At 50.0% G+C, this 15,628-nt stretch overlaps 1 protein-coding gene across 3 annotated transcripts in view; it reads right to left on the bottom strand.

Annotated features, from left to right (window-relative positions):
- Positions 1-1,830: 1,830 nt before the first annotated feature.
- SUSD3 (sushi domain containing 3) overlaps positions 1,831-15,628 on the bottom strand; it is a 37,439-nt gene continuing 23,641 nt past the window's right edge. For all 3 annotated transcript variants that reach the window (XM_075432903.1, XM_075432901.1, XM_075432902.1), the window contains exons 4-5: positions 13,384-13,551; positions 1,831-2,484 (exon numbers count right to left, since the gene is read on the bottom strand). In XM_075432903.1, the coding sequence (XP_075289018.1) occupies positions 2,271-2,484; positions 13,384-13,551 (382 nt within the window). In that variant the 3' untranslated portion in view covers positions 1,831-2,270. The remainder of the gene's footprint in view (positions 2,485-13,383; positions 13,552-15,628) is intronic.

Genomic DNA, 15,628 nt, shown 5'->3' with positions numbered 1-15,628 from the left:
CGTGCTCCTTCACCCTTCGTTCCCTGACTACAGGCATTAATTAATGGGTATTTCACCTCGTGCTGAACTGCAGAGAACGTACAGACCTTTCTTCTCACGTGTCCTACCTGGAACAAGCTATCCTTCACCACACCAAGATCCTAGTCCAATCATTTGTCCCACAAGCACTTGTAATTCTTACTATGCTGTACCTTTTATTATGTGTAAACTCTTTAACTCCTTCTTGCATTAAATTCAAATGTGCCAGCCATTTGTATCGGAGCATCTCAGATGTTAGGCTGGCCTTCCCAGCCTTTGTTCCTCTCTACGCTCCTTTCACACATTTTGTTTTCATTTTTGCCCACCTGTGGACTTCCACCACCGATGCTATGCAAGCCTTCGCTCTCAGCAGGACCTGGGAGCGCTTTCCTCTCGCGGATGGAGCCCAGCCGTTCCCAGCTGCCCTGCCAGAAAGCCCCACGCCAGCAGTGAGGAAGATCTGAGAGTGCATAGCTTTGTGCAGAGATTTCCCATCCTATGTCTCATTTTCCACTTGAGGGCACCCCACTAGGGCCTCCAGCTGGCCCCTCCGAGGGGCTGCCTTGCACCAAGACTTTATAAAGCATCTCCTCAAAAGCTTCCTGACCCCTTTGCATCCTCCCAAACATCGCCAGCGACCCTGCGAGCTGCCTGGCGCGGCTGCCGCCGAGGGGACAGGCGATGGAGCTGGTGCCCGCCCTGCGTGCGGCCAGGAGCTGATGCTGCCCGTGGGATGCAGGAGCGCATCTGGGTACAGAAGCTGGCTGGGTCTGGCAGGGTACCGAAAACGGCAGACAAAATGGTTCACAGCACAAATATGTCCTGATAAACACTAGCTAACGTTAATTTAATGAATTGATTACTTAATTGGAACGAGTGTAGTGATAGGACTAGGGGAAACGGCTCTAAACTAAAAGAGGGCAGATTTAGATTGGATATCAGGAAGAAATTCTTCCCCATGAGGGTGGTGAGGCCCTGGCCCAGGCTGCCCAGAGAAGCTGTGGCTGCCCCCTCCCTGGCAGGGCTCAAGGCCAGGTTGGACGGGGCTCTGAGTACCCTGGGCTGGTGGGAGGGGTCCCTGCCCGTGGCAGCGGGGTTGGAACCAGATGATCTCTAAGGTCCCTTCCAACCCAAACCATTCTGTGATGCTCTGATTATCCCTTTTGCGGCACATATTAAGAAGTGCATTGCAGGGGCGCAGACTTTTGTAAAGCAGAGAAGAACTGAGCTTATTAGGAACAAAACCAAAGCTCCTTTGCTGCCACTTCCACACAGCTGAAGTTCAAGCACATGCTTCTGATCTCTACTGAGTACGGCCAGGATGGAACAGGGCATTTCTAGGCCTGCCAGCAAGCTACAGTAAGTCGAATTTCAAAACTGAAACTTCAGACCTGAGGGCCTTAAGAGGATATCTGATTCAGAACAAGCCTGACATACAATAAAACAATTATTGGGTGTGCTATAAGATCATCTTTCCATCATGCCAGGAATGTGACAACACCCATGAGACAACTGATGACAGGAGAATAAATAAGGCTTCAAACTGAACAAAAATAACTATGCCGTGTAACTAAAAGATATACATGGGTGTGCATGGAAACAGCAGAATAAGAGCCATATCCGTTACTTAACTATTCAAAATGGACAAAACCAGAAAAAAAATGCAGCAGCGCGTCCTTCCATACGCTCGCCTCTCTCCGACAGGCTCCGGGTCTGGAGATGTGCCTCTGCTGCGCCCAGCCTCGCACGGCCCCTAAATGCCAAGCAGATGGATTAAACAAAAAGGCCTTCCTGATACAAAACAACAGGGGCTTTTAATTAAAACCAAAATTTTATTGCAGTTCTATCATACTACTGTGTAAAAATAAGGGGGATTTTTCATTCTGAAATGCTTACAAAAAACACTGGTTAAAAGAAGGTTGCAATCTTATGAATGTGTAATTATCATCAGTGACTTTGTATGAGGCAAATATACAAACTGGCTACCCCTTCTCTCTAGACGTACAGAAAAATGGTATTACGCTTTTGCCACGGTCATAGCACGCTGCAGAGAATGGCCATGGACTGCCAGCCTCAACATTCATTTTTTTATTTGTAGCAGACCTTGAAGCATTTCTGTTAAATAACCATCGTGGAATATAGAAAACTTTCAAATTCATAGGAATAATTAACTTTCTGTCTTGTCTTTAAGGCACATATTTCTATCCAAATTTCATTTTGGTCCAGAGGAGCAGCTGTATTTCAGACACCAGCTACCCAGGTATCTGACAGCTTGGTTTGTTATAACTGCCCGCGTGTCCGTAGACTTCAACGACGTGTATGGAATCCACCGTCTGGACCGCAGGGCTGTGCCCTGGGACAGCGTGTTTCACAGGCGTGCTGCTGCTCCGGGCTAACCTCGGCAGACGACCGGTGTCTTTGCAACACCCAGGAGCCATGAGGTCCCGAGTCCACTCCTCCTGGAACCTGCAAGCATGAAGGAAAAAGTTATTTCTGCTTCAGTGGCGCTGGTGAGGATACAGAACTTTCTAATCCATTTTATTTGCATATCAGGCATTTTGCAAACAACTTGTGCTGTAACATACGGACTCGCTTGTCCTAGCCTTAAAACCAGTTGGCAGCAGCGGGGCAAATCATTGCAGCTCTCTACAAGCTGAGGCAGACCTTGGAAAGACTTGTGAGGTTGGCTTTACTTGGGTTGGGGCAGACGTCATTTGTCTGTTTTCCACTGAACGAGTCGCAGCTCCAACTCAATGCTACGCTACCTGGAGAGTATTGCTAAGAACACTCGAGCGCTGAGACCAATGCAGAAGGAAAGTCCTTGCTTGGTTAGCGGAGCACTGTTGGGAGCGCAAGAGCCAGTCGAGCCCAGTGGGATTCAAGGTGTTCTTTGCAGAGCTGCCAGCGGTGCCAAAGGAGCACAGCCACATTGTGGCTTGTGGTAGCCCCAGTAGGGACCACAAGCCGGGACGCTGTGTACGCACCCACCCGGGCAAGCAGGGTTCGCCCGGCGCGGGGGTAAGCCAGCACGGGCTGCGGACCCAGACGGCAACTGCGCGGGCAGCGCAGCAGCGGCAGGCAGAGATGGAGGAGCTGCTGGAAGGATGCTCAGTGAGCTACACACGGCTCACAGAATCACGGGATGTTCGGGGTTGGCAGGGACCTCTGTGGGTCACCCAGCCCAACCCCCTGCCCAAGCAGGGTCACCCACAGCAGGCTGCACAGCACCGCGGCCAGGCGGGGCTGGAATATCTCCAGAGAAGGAGACTCCACAGCCTCCCTGGGCAGCCTGGGCCAGGGCTCCGTCACCCTCAGAGGGAAGAAGTTCTTCTTCGTGTTCAGCTGGAACTTCCTCTGCTTCAGTTTGTGCCCGTTGCCCCTTGTCCTGTCACAGGGCACCACTGGAAAGAGTCTGGCCCCGTCCTCCTGACACCCACCCTGCAGATATTTATAAGCATTTCTAAAGTCCCCTCTCAGCCTTCTCTTCTCCAGGCTGAACAAGCCCAGCTCCCTCAGCTCTCCTCATAGGAGAGATGCTCCAGTCCCCTCCTCATCCTCATAGCCCTGCGCTGGACTCTCTCCAGTAGCTCCTCAGGGAAAGCTTGCTCTTGAGCTCCGCTGCAAGAGGCGTGATGGACGCAGCGGGTTTAAGCACCCGGCTCTGCGAACCAGGAGCAGGCAGGACACAGACCGTCCGGGTTTGTGACAGATTCCTGTAGTCGGAGCGTGTGGGCTTTTGTAAAACGTCCGTCATTCCGCGGCAGCTGCTCACATGCAGGGCAGATGCCGAGGCTGCTGGCCCCATGTTCACTGCAGATGAGCCAGCCCACAGGGCTGCTCTAGCTTCCGCTGCAGACGTCGGTGCTGGCCACCGCATGCAGCAGCCTGCACACCCACATCCAGGAGAACGTGGTCTTATGCTTTCATACACGAAAAGCTGGTCAGGAAACAGAAGCTGCGTTTTGCAGTGATCGGCTGCAGAAAGCCAGCAGAAATGCTCATACGTGAAACTTGCGTACGTATGGGAACTGCAGGAGAATAACAGAAAATAAAACCAAATCACTGGGGTCCTGCTGTTCTGGTACAGAGTAGGTACACTGCAGATACATCTTTCCTGTAAAGGAGAATAATTCTTGCTCTTCACTGGAATTATATTATATTATAATGCATTATAAAACTATTTTGGGTATGAGCTACAGTCAGAGAGTGTAAAGGCATCTTAAAACAACTCTGCATTTGATGCGAGAAGGCACTGTCCCAGCATAGTCAGAATATACTCATCAAGGAGGTGCTCGGATGAGTAGAATTTACCCACCTGTAATCTGGACAACAACAAACTCACCTATTTCTCAAAAAAACAGCCTAGTAACTTTACTCACTTTGCATTGAGCAGTACTGATTTACCTGTGCCTTGTAATCTTGGCGCATCAACAAGCCCTCGGGTATCTTTGTGCTGGACACCGGAACACCCGCCTGAGTGCCCCCGGGGCTTGCCGTCAGGGAACAGACGCTCTGTGGAGTAACGCTGCAGATCTCACTGCTGAAAGAAAGCCTCCGAGATACTTGCTACTGTGCATTTATTTTTTTTTTCATAGTACGAGGAACTCAGTATCATCTCCTCAAAGTGGCAGTCAATCGTTACAAAATAAAAACCAAATCAGCAGAGCGTGTACGGGGAGGAGACGGGGATGAAGTTCTGCATGGGGTAGCCACAGCCTTTGCAAAGAGCCTTGCCAGGATTATAGTTCAAATCTAGGTATGCCGGTTCCTGTGCAAGAGTTTACCCGGGCAGAATTCATCCCAGCCCTGACATCCTCTCTTATAAAGCTCTGCATTGTGAAACTCTGCAGCTACCCACAGTCCACCCCAACTCAGAAAGCCAAACTGGCTAAAACTGTACTTTGGAGGATGACTACACTCCCGGCTAAGCATCCTCTTCCTCCCATTTGGGGAACTATTCTGCTTCCGTTGACGGAGACAAGCCTAGGACGAGGTGAGGGTAGGCACCCTCCGCTCACGGCAGCACATCGAACCCTGCGGAGGTCAGAGCGACAGCGAACTCAGTGGAGTTCCACCTAAGCGGAGGCTGAGAAGAGCTGTTACGAGGGCTGCAGTGTTGGCCAGGGACAGATAAGTGTGCTCGCAGCGGGCTCTCCTCCGCACCCTGGCTATCAGTCAGACGCAACCTTCAGCTTGCACTCTCATCCTCGGGAGCTCCGTACTTTATCCCGAATAACCGTGACTTTTTTTTCAAGCGCTTCGATGTTCCTTAACTCCAGTTTCCAGCTGGGCTACTTCAAAACATCGTGGTAAGAGGATTAGAAGACCTCCCTGCACTCTTACCTGGAAAGCAAAGCCACCCAAGGATGCTAGGTGCTGCACAGCCTCGCTAGATGCCCAGCACGTCTGATGTTTGATTTGACAGCCTTTATCCGACAGATAAAGTCAGAGCTCCCATCTGGGGGGGAGGAAGAACAGCCACCATAGCATTTGCCAACGGGTTTTAGAGGAGTGACAAGAATTTTTACTTTGTGTGACTTGAGAGCTGTTCCTAGCTGGAGGGAAGATGCCGTTAATGGGACATTGAGAAGTGTGAGAACGCAGAGCAGTGGGGCTGCCACAGCGCTGCCCGGTGCTGGCACTGGCTCAGAAAAGAGACTTTTATACTGGAGGAGGGGAGGGGTTTTTTATTGCTGTATGTCTGGTGACTTTGTACAAGACCCTGGGGGTAATCATGGAAGCATTCTGAAAACAATAACAGCAGCTTTATTGAAAGCACATGTTGCTGTGCGCACACCCTCCATGCCCCCTGTGATGGCAATTAAGAGCAAAGTTCAGAAATTGGTATAATTTGGCAGCCAGCCATCCTACCCTTTGTGAGAGGGCCCCACGACGAAACCACAGCTCACTTCCCCTGCCTGATCTTTCTTTGAAACCCGTGTCAAAAGGTACTGGGAGATCTCGGTGTCTGAAAGGTGGCAGCGGGGAACACAGAGCACAGTAATAACAAACTGGAGCGGAAAAACCCCTCTGTGAAGGGGGAAGCTCAAGGTGGGACAACCCGCAGGGTGGGACAATCTATACAAAAGTTTGAAAGGAAATCTGCCCCTCTCCTGTGCTGGGTCTCCTCGCCTCTTCTCCGAAGTGCCACACAATCCAACACCGCACATGCAGGGAACTGTACCGTGTCCAGTTCTCGGCTCCCCAGTTCAGGAAAGATGAGGAGCTACTGGAGAGAGTCCAGCGCAGGGCTACGAGGATGAGGAGGGGACTGGAGCATCTCTCCTACGAGGAACGGCTGAGGGAGCTGGGCTTGTTCAGCCTGGAGAAGAGAAGGCTGAGAGGGGACCTTAGAAATGCCTCTAAATATCTGCAGGGTGGGTGTCAGGAGGACGGGGCCAGACTCTTTCCAGTGGTGCCCAGCGACAGGACAAGGGGCAATGGGCACAAACTGAAGCAGAGGAAGTTCCAGCTGAAGATGAGGAAGAACTTCTTCCCTCTGAGGGTGACGGAGCCCTGGCCCAGGCTGCCCAGGGAGGCTGTGGAGTCTCCTTCTCTGGAGATATTCCAGCCCCGCCTGGACGCGGTGCTGTGCAGCCTGCTCTGGGTGACCCTGCTTGGGCAGGGGGCTGGACTGGGTGACCCACAGAGGTCCCTGCCAACCCCGACCATTCTGGGATTCTGTATTAATGACGTACAACTGTATCAAACCAGTCATTTGCTCTTTGCGGCCGTTTTGCTGGATGCTTGATGTAGTGAAGTATTCCACACCACAGCGATGATCGGTCCTGCCTCTCTTCCTGCAGCCCTGGGAGCGATTTAAGCCTCGTAGCGGAGCGGTAGGGCCACAATTCGCCCCCACGCAGCCATTCAAGCACGCTGTGCAAACAACCCCGCACGCGTACCGCAGCCTTGGGCGGCAGGGACCGGCGGGGCTGAGCTCCACGCGCCCCAGCTTTCAGACAAACGAGAGCAATTTCTGGCAGCGAGGCCGATCCTAAAAGAGAATGCATGGATCTTTTGGAGGGAGAGAAGGGTCCAGCTCTCTGGTGAGACAGCTGACCTTTAAAAGCACCCAGATAAATCGGCTTCCCCAGGACCTCTAACAGCCTTGCACTAAGTCACCGCTGTGGAAGATGCTTTGCCCCCTTAATTCTCCTACTGATGCATCTCCTGGCAGTCATTCTAGGTGTCCTGGTGGGTTTCTCCTGTTCTACTTTATGTTTTCCATTGAGCTTTGCAGCAGCTTGTCTCTGAGTATGAGCACTTCTTCAAGTGTTGTCCCCGTTCACTGTGGCAAATCTACACCATACCACCCTGCTAGCAGAAGGGCATCAGATCCTTCAGCTTCTTAATCTCTTCTACTCAGGTGTTCAGAGGGGGAAAGCAGCTGGGAAAGTGCCCTCAAGGGGGCAGAGGGCCAGGCAGCAATGTGGCCAAGTGTCCCATCCCACCTTGTCCATACTTCTAGAGGGTCCTCTGGCTTACAGCCATGCTCCTTAGCAAGCCTGGGCAGACAGGAACATCTTTTAGAGCAACACCAGTTTCTGATTTGTGCGTTCCTCGCAGCCCCTTGCACAAGGTAGTGGAAAACTTCATCCACTATAGCCACTAAATCAAAGAGAAAAAGAAAACACGTTTCATTTTACTGTGGAGGCCAAAGCTATGAGCTCATTTCACCAACCTTGCACCTGACTTCTTGGACTCACTGAGAACGCCGAATCGCCTCTCCTTAAGAGCATGCTGGCTCTGGGTTTTTTGCAAAGCCTTTTCACTTGGACATCTTTGGTGCTGGATTGTCCTTATTTGATTTTTGCCAGGTACACTGGTAATGCATCTTGGAGTCAGAAAGGGCTCCACTACAAAAATTTCAGGTACTAAAAATATCTTCTGTGGGAGAATATACTAGGCTGTTTCTCTGCAGAAGAGATTTTTTCTTCTTGATAATATGCTCCAGCTGTAGTGGATATCTGAAAGGAGAACTTTAAACCTACTGAGACACTGGCTTTTCCATTTGACTCACTCCTGCAGTCAGATCAGCTCCTTCACAGAGAATGTTTTATAACCTGGCCTAGAGATGTGTAAAAATAATTCACCTCAAAACAGTCCAAATCTAAAATGCACAAGTTCTTCCAAATGCTTCCACACCAGGAGAAAAAAAATCACCAAATTTCTTTGCTGCTCTTTAGATGTATTTTTGAGCTGGGCTAGTTTCTTTTTGCTTGTTGTCTTAGCTGACGGAGGATGAAAAGGAGTTTGTCTACAGCTAAATTCAGTTCTCCCTGAGTGGGGAAAATACCGGACCATCAATTCTCCCTTGCAAAATAACCGCACATCCCTGAGTCAAGGGAGTATCTATTCCAGGACCGTGATGCTGAAAAAGCAAAGAAAACAGAGGCCTCCCCAGGTGAGGCTATTTCTTACCATAATTAGGAAGTTGATGCAAACTGCAACGAGCTCTCTCAGCTTTTTCTTGTTACTAGCTATCTGTATTTCTCCTGGGACAGCTATCTTTCTGTGTGCGCTGATGTTCAAATACGCTGTGACTCCAACAGTGGAGCGCCCGCTTCTTGAATGTCTTTGCACGCCAGAAAGGGTGTGCTCTGTGCTCTCACAACTGTCCACGTTTTTACTATTCCTCTTAAAGGCATGGCTAGGGCTGCTTGGTGGAAAGGGAAGGCTGCTGTTTCAGGTTAGAATCATAGAATCACAGAATCATTAAGGTTGGAAAAGACCTCTAAGATCCACCAAGTCCAACCATCAACCCAACCCCACCATGCCTGCTAAACCATCTCCTGAAGTGCTATATCTACATGTTTTTTTAACCCCTCCAGGGATGGGGACTCCACCACTGCCCTGGGCAGCCTGGTCCAGTGCCTGAACACTCTTGCAGTAAAGAAATATTTCCTACTATCCAACCTGAACCTCCCCCCAGAACAACTTGAGGCCATTGCCTCTTGTCCTATCGCTAGTTACTTGGGAGAAGAGACCAACACCTGCCTCACTCCACCGTCCTTTCAGGGAGTTGTAGAGAGCGATAAGGTCTCCCCTCAGCCTCCTCTTCTCCAGACTGAACAGCCCCAGCTTCCTCAGCCGCTCCTCATCAGACTTGTTCTCCAGACCCCTCCCCAGCCTCGCTGCCCTTCTCTGGACACGCTCCAGCCCCTCAATGTCCTTCTTGTAGTGAGGGGCCCAGAGTGATTTCAGACTTTTCTCCTGTTTCGTACTGCAGTCGGGCTGTGAGAGCTATTCCAAATACACCCCCGTGCTGACAAGCCCTGCCCCTGCCTCACAAGCCTCCCGGGGGCCGGTTTGGAGGCTCACGCACATTGTTCTCCTCTAACTACGTGGCCCAGAGCCACAGCTAATCTCTCTCCCATAGATGACAGACCCTCTTCTTTGGCTAATCTGCCTCAAACCTCTGCATCACGCAGCAACCTGCTATCTCCGCTCTATGCTCTGAACTTCTGAGAAGCAACGCCGGGCAAAGCATGCCCCTCCCAGTGGCCCCATGCCTTGTAACTTGGCTCTCCCTGCTCAACATTGGCTCTTCAAATACTATGAAAGAGCAAATATGCTGTAAAAGCTTGCAGCTCCTGCATATAAGACTTTCTGCTAAAAATTGGCATTTTTATCCTTGTTATGATTCCTTACATCCAAATGAAAGAGGTGGCATCAACAGTGACTGCACTCTGGAGTTAATGATCCCAGGTATTTGTAGACATATTTCTCAGCATTTTATAGCAATTTGTTCAAGCAGCCCAGAAGCCAGAATGGGCTCATTATTAGAAAAGCTGTCACTAAAAATCCAGCGTTTCCCTGCAAACCTATATATTCATCACATTTATTCCATGCCTCAAACATGCGGGGAAAAAGACCTCATTTTGTGGCAGACAGGTCCAGGACAGCACACTGGAGCCTCTACTGTCCAACAGCTGGGCTTCTACATTATTTATACCTTCTATAATCAGCACACATTATGTGACCTCGTTAAAGCCAAATTTATCTCATCGGCATACTAAGGCACCACTTCAAAAAATGATAGTTTATAAATCCTAAACTCTGTAAACCACAACAAATATTGTACCTGTCTGAAAGAATTGGCTTTTTATTTCATTTGTTCTTAAGGATCAGAAATACTGTAAAGTGGGGAATCAAAATGTTAATCTCTAGTTAATCTCTGAATCTATTTCAATTAAGTCTGAAAAGCAGCATGACCTACATCCTTTTCTAGTCAAAAATAGGCTAAGATGCACTCAAGAGGGTCTTCTTCAAGGGTGGAGGAGTTCTCACTCTCCCAGATACTTCATATGTCACATGAAGAAGCAGCAGAACAGTTTTCTTTAAGAAAAGGAAATGCTGTCGTAAAAACGACATAAATTGCCAAGCCTCCACCCACTCCTTTCTCAGACAAGGGCACCACTCATCTCTCAGCCTTCCCCTGCTAAGTGGGTTGCTGAGCCACGTCCCACGGCTGTATCACAGAGAACCACGCGTCCTGCAGCCCTGAAAAAGGCAGGGAAAAAACGGGCGGCCTCCCGTGCTTCTTAGGAGAGCTCCTTATTAGAAAAACAAAGCAGGATTTCTGATTTGCTCAGAGGTCTAGCGACGCATGGCACAAATTCCTCCAAATGTCTGAAACATTAACACAGGGATAGGACAGGGTAGGATAGAGTAGGGTAGGGTGGGGTGGGATGGGATAGAGTATTTCAGCTGGAAGGGACCTACAAAGACCATCCAGTCCAACAGCCTCACCAATTCAGGGCTGATCCAAAGTTAAAGCAGATTGTGAAGGGCATCGTCCAAACACCTCTTAAACACTGACAGGCTTGGGGCATCAACCACCTCGCCGAGAAGCCCGTGCCAGGGTCTGACCACCCTCTCGGTAAAGAAATGCTTCCTAATGTCCAGGCTGAACCTTCCTCGAGGAGCCTTGGTTAAATTATCTTTGGGCTGTGACCATGGACGCACGCTTTGGTTCACATGCATGCAGCAATACACAGAAGTTTTCTTTCAGGCTCGCTTGCCCTCAGTTTTGCTGCTTTTTTCCAACCACCTGTATTTATTTCCTCAAACAATCAAGGCTGTAACAGCTCCACCACTACAGCAACACCCCCACAGTTAGAGATTTCCTCCCAGCATAGGCTGCCAACCCATCCACTTCACGTTAGAGGGAGAAAGGTACCGCAGAAATAGCCCAGGTAGTGAACACGTTCTTCCATGCTGGTCTTCCCAGCGTAAGCCAGCTTCATCTTTGCACCTCCCCACGGATTTGCCTGCGCTGTCCTGCTGTGCCCAGTGTGCTGGATGTGCACAGGATGGTGAAACTTAGCCTGATTCGCTACACACAAAAAGTCAGTCTTGCAAGTGAAACACAAAGCTGACAGATCATTCGTTGTCTCGAAGAGCTGGCATGAAATACATCAGCAGAATTCCCACATCTCGCCCTATGCATATGTCCATTTAGCAGAATTAAACAGCAGAAATTAGCATCTTTTACTAACCTTGATTAAATAGATCTTAACTGAGTGAAGGGAACCAGGTACAAACTGATAAAGTTCCTAGAGCAATTCCAAGACAGCTTTATTCAGAGTCTGTCACAGCTTCAGTGCCATTTCCATCTCTGATTAGAAGCGGTGCCTGTTCTCCACGTGCAAGACAGCCAGACTTTCGGCTCTGGGGTGCACAGACTAACACACCTGCTCTCCCAGCTGACTGTTCCTCCGGCTAGTGATTAGCCGGGATCACATCACCTCTGCACGGTGGAAATGAAGTAGACCTTGATTAACAGCGGACCTCGTGCGTCAGGAGGCGGATATCTGTACCGGTATTTAACACAGCACGCGCATTGTTCTGTGCAGGAAAAAAGTGCTCGCAGGCTTTCCTCTGCAAGCCCTCTGCAATTCCCCACTGAATTTTGTACATGCTCCAGTTTGCTAAAGAAATAATAAACTTGATTACTGGCCCCAGAGAAGCTGCTTATCCAGAGGAATTGCGTATTCCCTGCTACTTTCAGTTAAGAGAAGGTGGACAGAATTCAGCAAACAGAATACAGCAGCTTCTGCTGCGCGGGGTGGTGCAGATAAGAACCCAGAAGGAGCTCGAGGCTCCCGCAGAGCACCAGCCTCTGTTTACAACCCCTTCTAAGCTTATCCATGTTATTGTAAAAGCAGATTACACTTATACAAAACAGCAACATCACAGCTGATTGAAGTTGCCTAAAATTAAAAATTGCCTCTTGAGTCTTCTAAAAGGTGTTTAGGTTATAAACAGCATTTAATTAGCTTTATCTGTCTTTCCAAAATCACCCAAAGCGAGGAACTGATGAAGCAGCCATCAGACTTTGGTGCAAGTGCTTCATTTGAATATAATTTCCAGCTGCACTGTGACATGGAAGTAGGTTTATAATCTGCATAAGATTGTTTTCTGCAGGTAACCATGGGAAATCAGATACTGCTGTACACAGAAGCTGTGCAAGCCAGCAGTGAAGTAAAAGCAAGCGAGGACTGTGTTACGTATTATCACATGTGACGACGAGCAGAACCCAAAGGATACAGAAGACACAACGACGTGTGTCTGTATGAATGGTAACAGCGAAACGGCGGCGAGAATTTCACGCGCATTCATCTTCCCGATTTTCTTTTGCCGGCAACAGCACCGCCAGCGTAACCCGTTTGGACACGTTCAGAGGTGATTGTCAACCGACACAAGAAACACCCGTGCCCGCCACCCACGCACCCACTGCGTGCGACGCACTTCACTTCAGCGCGGACATTTCTGTGCCCCAGCCCAGGGTCAGGGGTCCCACGCTGCGGGCATTCGCGCGGATGAGGGGCCCGTGGCGTCTGCCCCGCGCTCCCTGATAACGGAACGGCATTTCCCCAGCGAGCTCTCGCGGTCGCCGAGGGCCCAGCGGCAGAGCCCGAGGCTCACCGGGAGCCGTACCGCAGCCCCGGGAGCTGCCGGCCCTCCTCGGCTCTTGGCCACGCTGGCACCGTGACACCTCTCACCCACGCAGAGCAGGGACTTCCCTGCTGCGCTGTAGCATCAGTTTAACAAAGCCCGTTAAAAACCTCTCTCCGGTTAATCTGGTGCAACCTCCCCTGCAGAGCAGCCTTGACCAGCGCCACCGGGGACAGAAGAAAGAAGCGGTGAGGAGCGAGGTCACGCTCAGCTTCTCTGCCGTCTCACCTTCTGGCGACCTTCATTCCCCACGAGACAGGCAAGTTCAAGGACAAGCCCTGACAACCCGCTGGCATCACGTCCTCCTCAGGGGCATCCCTTTAAAGTGCATTTTCAAGGAATCCTCTTTGTAAAATTTGTTCCGCAAACTCGTTCAGAGCCGCTACATCTCAATAGCCTTACCTGTGGAAGCCTTGGTTATCGTAAGCCATGTTAGTCACACCATCAAATACGGATTTATTCCTGAGTTTCTTCTTGTTGTTGTTATTGTTCCTTCCCTTAAAACCAAAGTAAGCAGCTTGCATGTGCTCCAGTTCTTCAGCTCTGAGCTGGTACCACAGCTGCATATCTCTGCGAATAAAGCAAGGGATAAAACACATTACTGTGATAAATGGCTGCATATCTGAGCTGTTATCTGACCACAGCCCTGACCCACTAAAGTTTAAATCTAAATCCGGGTTTACTGAAGACAGCACTTAAACAGATGCTGAACTTCAAGTGTAAGCCAGATTTCCAGAGACCTAAATACCTGCTTACATACCTTAAGGTGGAGGGGTGCTTAAATAGCATAAATATTATTCTGTAAAATAATAAGAATAAATATTATTCTTTTCAGCCTGAAGAAGAAAAGGCTGCGAGGGGACCTAATATATACTTACAAATATCTGCAGGGTGGGTGTCAGGAGGATGGGGCCAAACTCTGTTCAGTGGTGCCCAGCGACAGGACAAGGGGCAATGGGCACAAACTGAAGCAGAGGAAGTTCCAGCTGAACACGAGGAAGAACTTCTTCCCTCTGAGGGTGACGGAGCCCTGGCCCGGGCTGCCCAGGGAGGCTGTGGAGTCTCCTTCTCTGGAGATATTCCAGACCCCCCTGGATAAGGTCCTCTACAGCCTACTGTAGGTAACCCTGCGTCAACAGGAGGGTTGGACTGGATGACCCACAGAGGTCCCTTACAACCCCGACCATTCTGTGACTCTGATTCTGTGATTCCATAAAATAGTGTTATTTTAAGTATTATCCAGCACTCCTCAAAAAACAATCAAATGAAAAAAAAATTTGCGGTTTTTTTATGAGCACCTCTGGGTAGTTCAAAGGAACAAAACCTCAGTAATTATGTCAGTTTGACTCAGTGGATTTTGTGACTACAGGCAACAGGGAGAGTCACTTCAGGCATGATGTTGTGTCAGTGTTCCCAGGGAGCTTCACCAGTGACACAAGTCAGGCCAGATCCTGTGGCATGTGTAAAGACTACAGACCATCCCCATTACCTGGGTGTGCTGGGGGACGACAGGTTGACCATGAGCCAGCAGTGTGCCCTGGCTGCCAAGAAGGCCAATGGGATCCTGGGGTGCATCAAGAAGAGTGTGGGCAGCAGGTGGAGGGAGGTTCTCCTCCCCCTCTACTCTGCCCTGGTGAGGCCCCATCTGCAGTGCTGTGTCCAGTTCTGGGCTCCCCAGTTCAAGAAAGATGAGGAGCTACTGGAGAGAGTCCAGCGGAGGGCTACGAGGATGAGGAGGGGACTGGAGCATCTATTCTACGAGGAAAGGCTGAGGGAGCTGGGCTTGTTCAGCCTGGAGAAGAGAAGGCTGAGAGGGGACCTTAGAGATGCTTATAAATATCTGCAGGGTGGGTGTCAGGAGGACGGGGCCAAACTCTTTCCAGTGGTGCCCAGCAACAGGACAAGGGGCAACGGGCACAAACTGAAGCAGAGGAAGCTCCAGCTGAACCCGAGGAAGAACTTCTTCCCTCTGAGGGTGACGGAGCCCTGGCCCAGGCTGCCCAGGGAGGCTGTGGAGTCTCCTTCTCTGGAGATATTCAAGACCCGCCTGGACGCAGTGCTGTGCAGCCTGCTCTGGGTGACCCTGCTTGGGCAGGGGGTTGGACTGGGTGACCCACAGAGGTCCCTTCCCACCCTGAACATCCTCTGATTCTGTGGTTCTGTGCAAAAAATCATTTAAGGAAAAAAAAATAGTATTTTCTGCGAATTTTTGCAGTGCTGCCATTCCTAAGGTTTCAAAAATCACCAGGCAGGTGTAAAAGATGAATTGAGTCAAAAATGGAGAAGACAGGTAATGGTGCCTTTGTTAAGAGCAGGGCTGACGCGGTTGCCTTCAGGATGTCCTGTCGGAAATGCTCAGGGCGCTTTTCACGCCGCTCTCTACAACTCTGGGGCAAAAAAAGAAAAATCACTATTTCTTTTCTTGGTTTTAAAAGAAGTCTAAGATTCAGATGACCACATTCAGCCTAGCTGCTGGGACAAGGTTGGATCGCAAGGGCTGGAAATGCTGATTTTGGTGTCATTTCTGTCCTCGCGGGATGCAGTCCTGCTCTTGCCAAAGCAAACGGCCACTACGCAGTGGGACAAGGTCTTCCAGGAGGCTAAGCTACGTGAGGATTTTCAGCAGCCCTTGTCCCTTTTCCTTCCA

The sequence above is a fragment of the Opisthocomus hoazin genome, chromosome 11 (genome assembly GCF_030867145.1).
Source record: "Opisthocomus hoazin isolate bOpiHoa1 chromosome 11, bOpiHoa1.hap1, whole genome shotgun sequence".
In the NCBI taxonomy this organism is placed as follows: domain Eukaryota; kingdom Metazoa; phylum Chordata; class Aves; order Opisthocomiformes; family Opisthocomidae; genus Opisthocomus; species Opisthocomus hoazin.
This window is presented reverse-complemented; position numbering and strand designations above follow the sequence as displayed.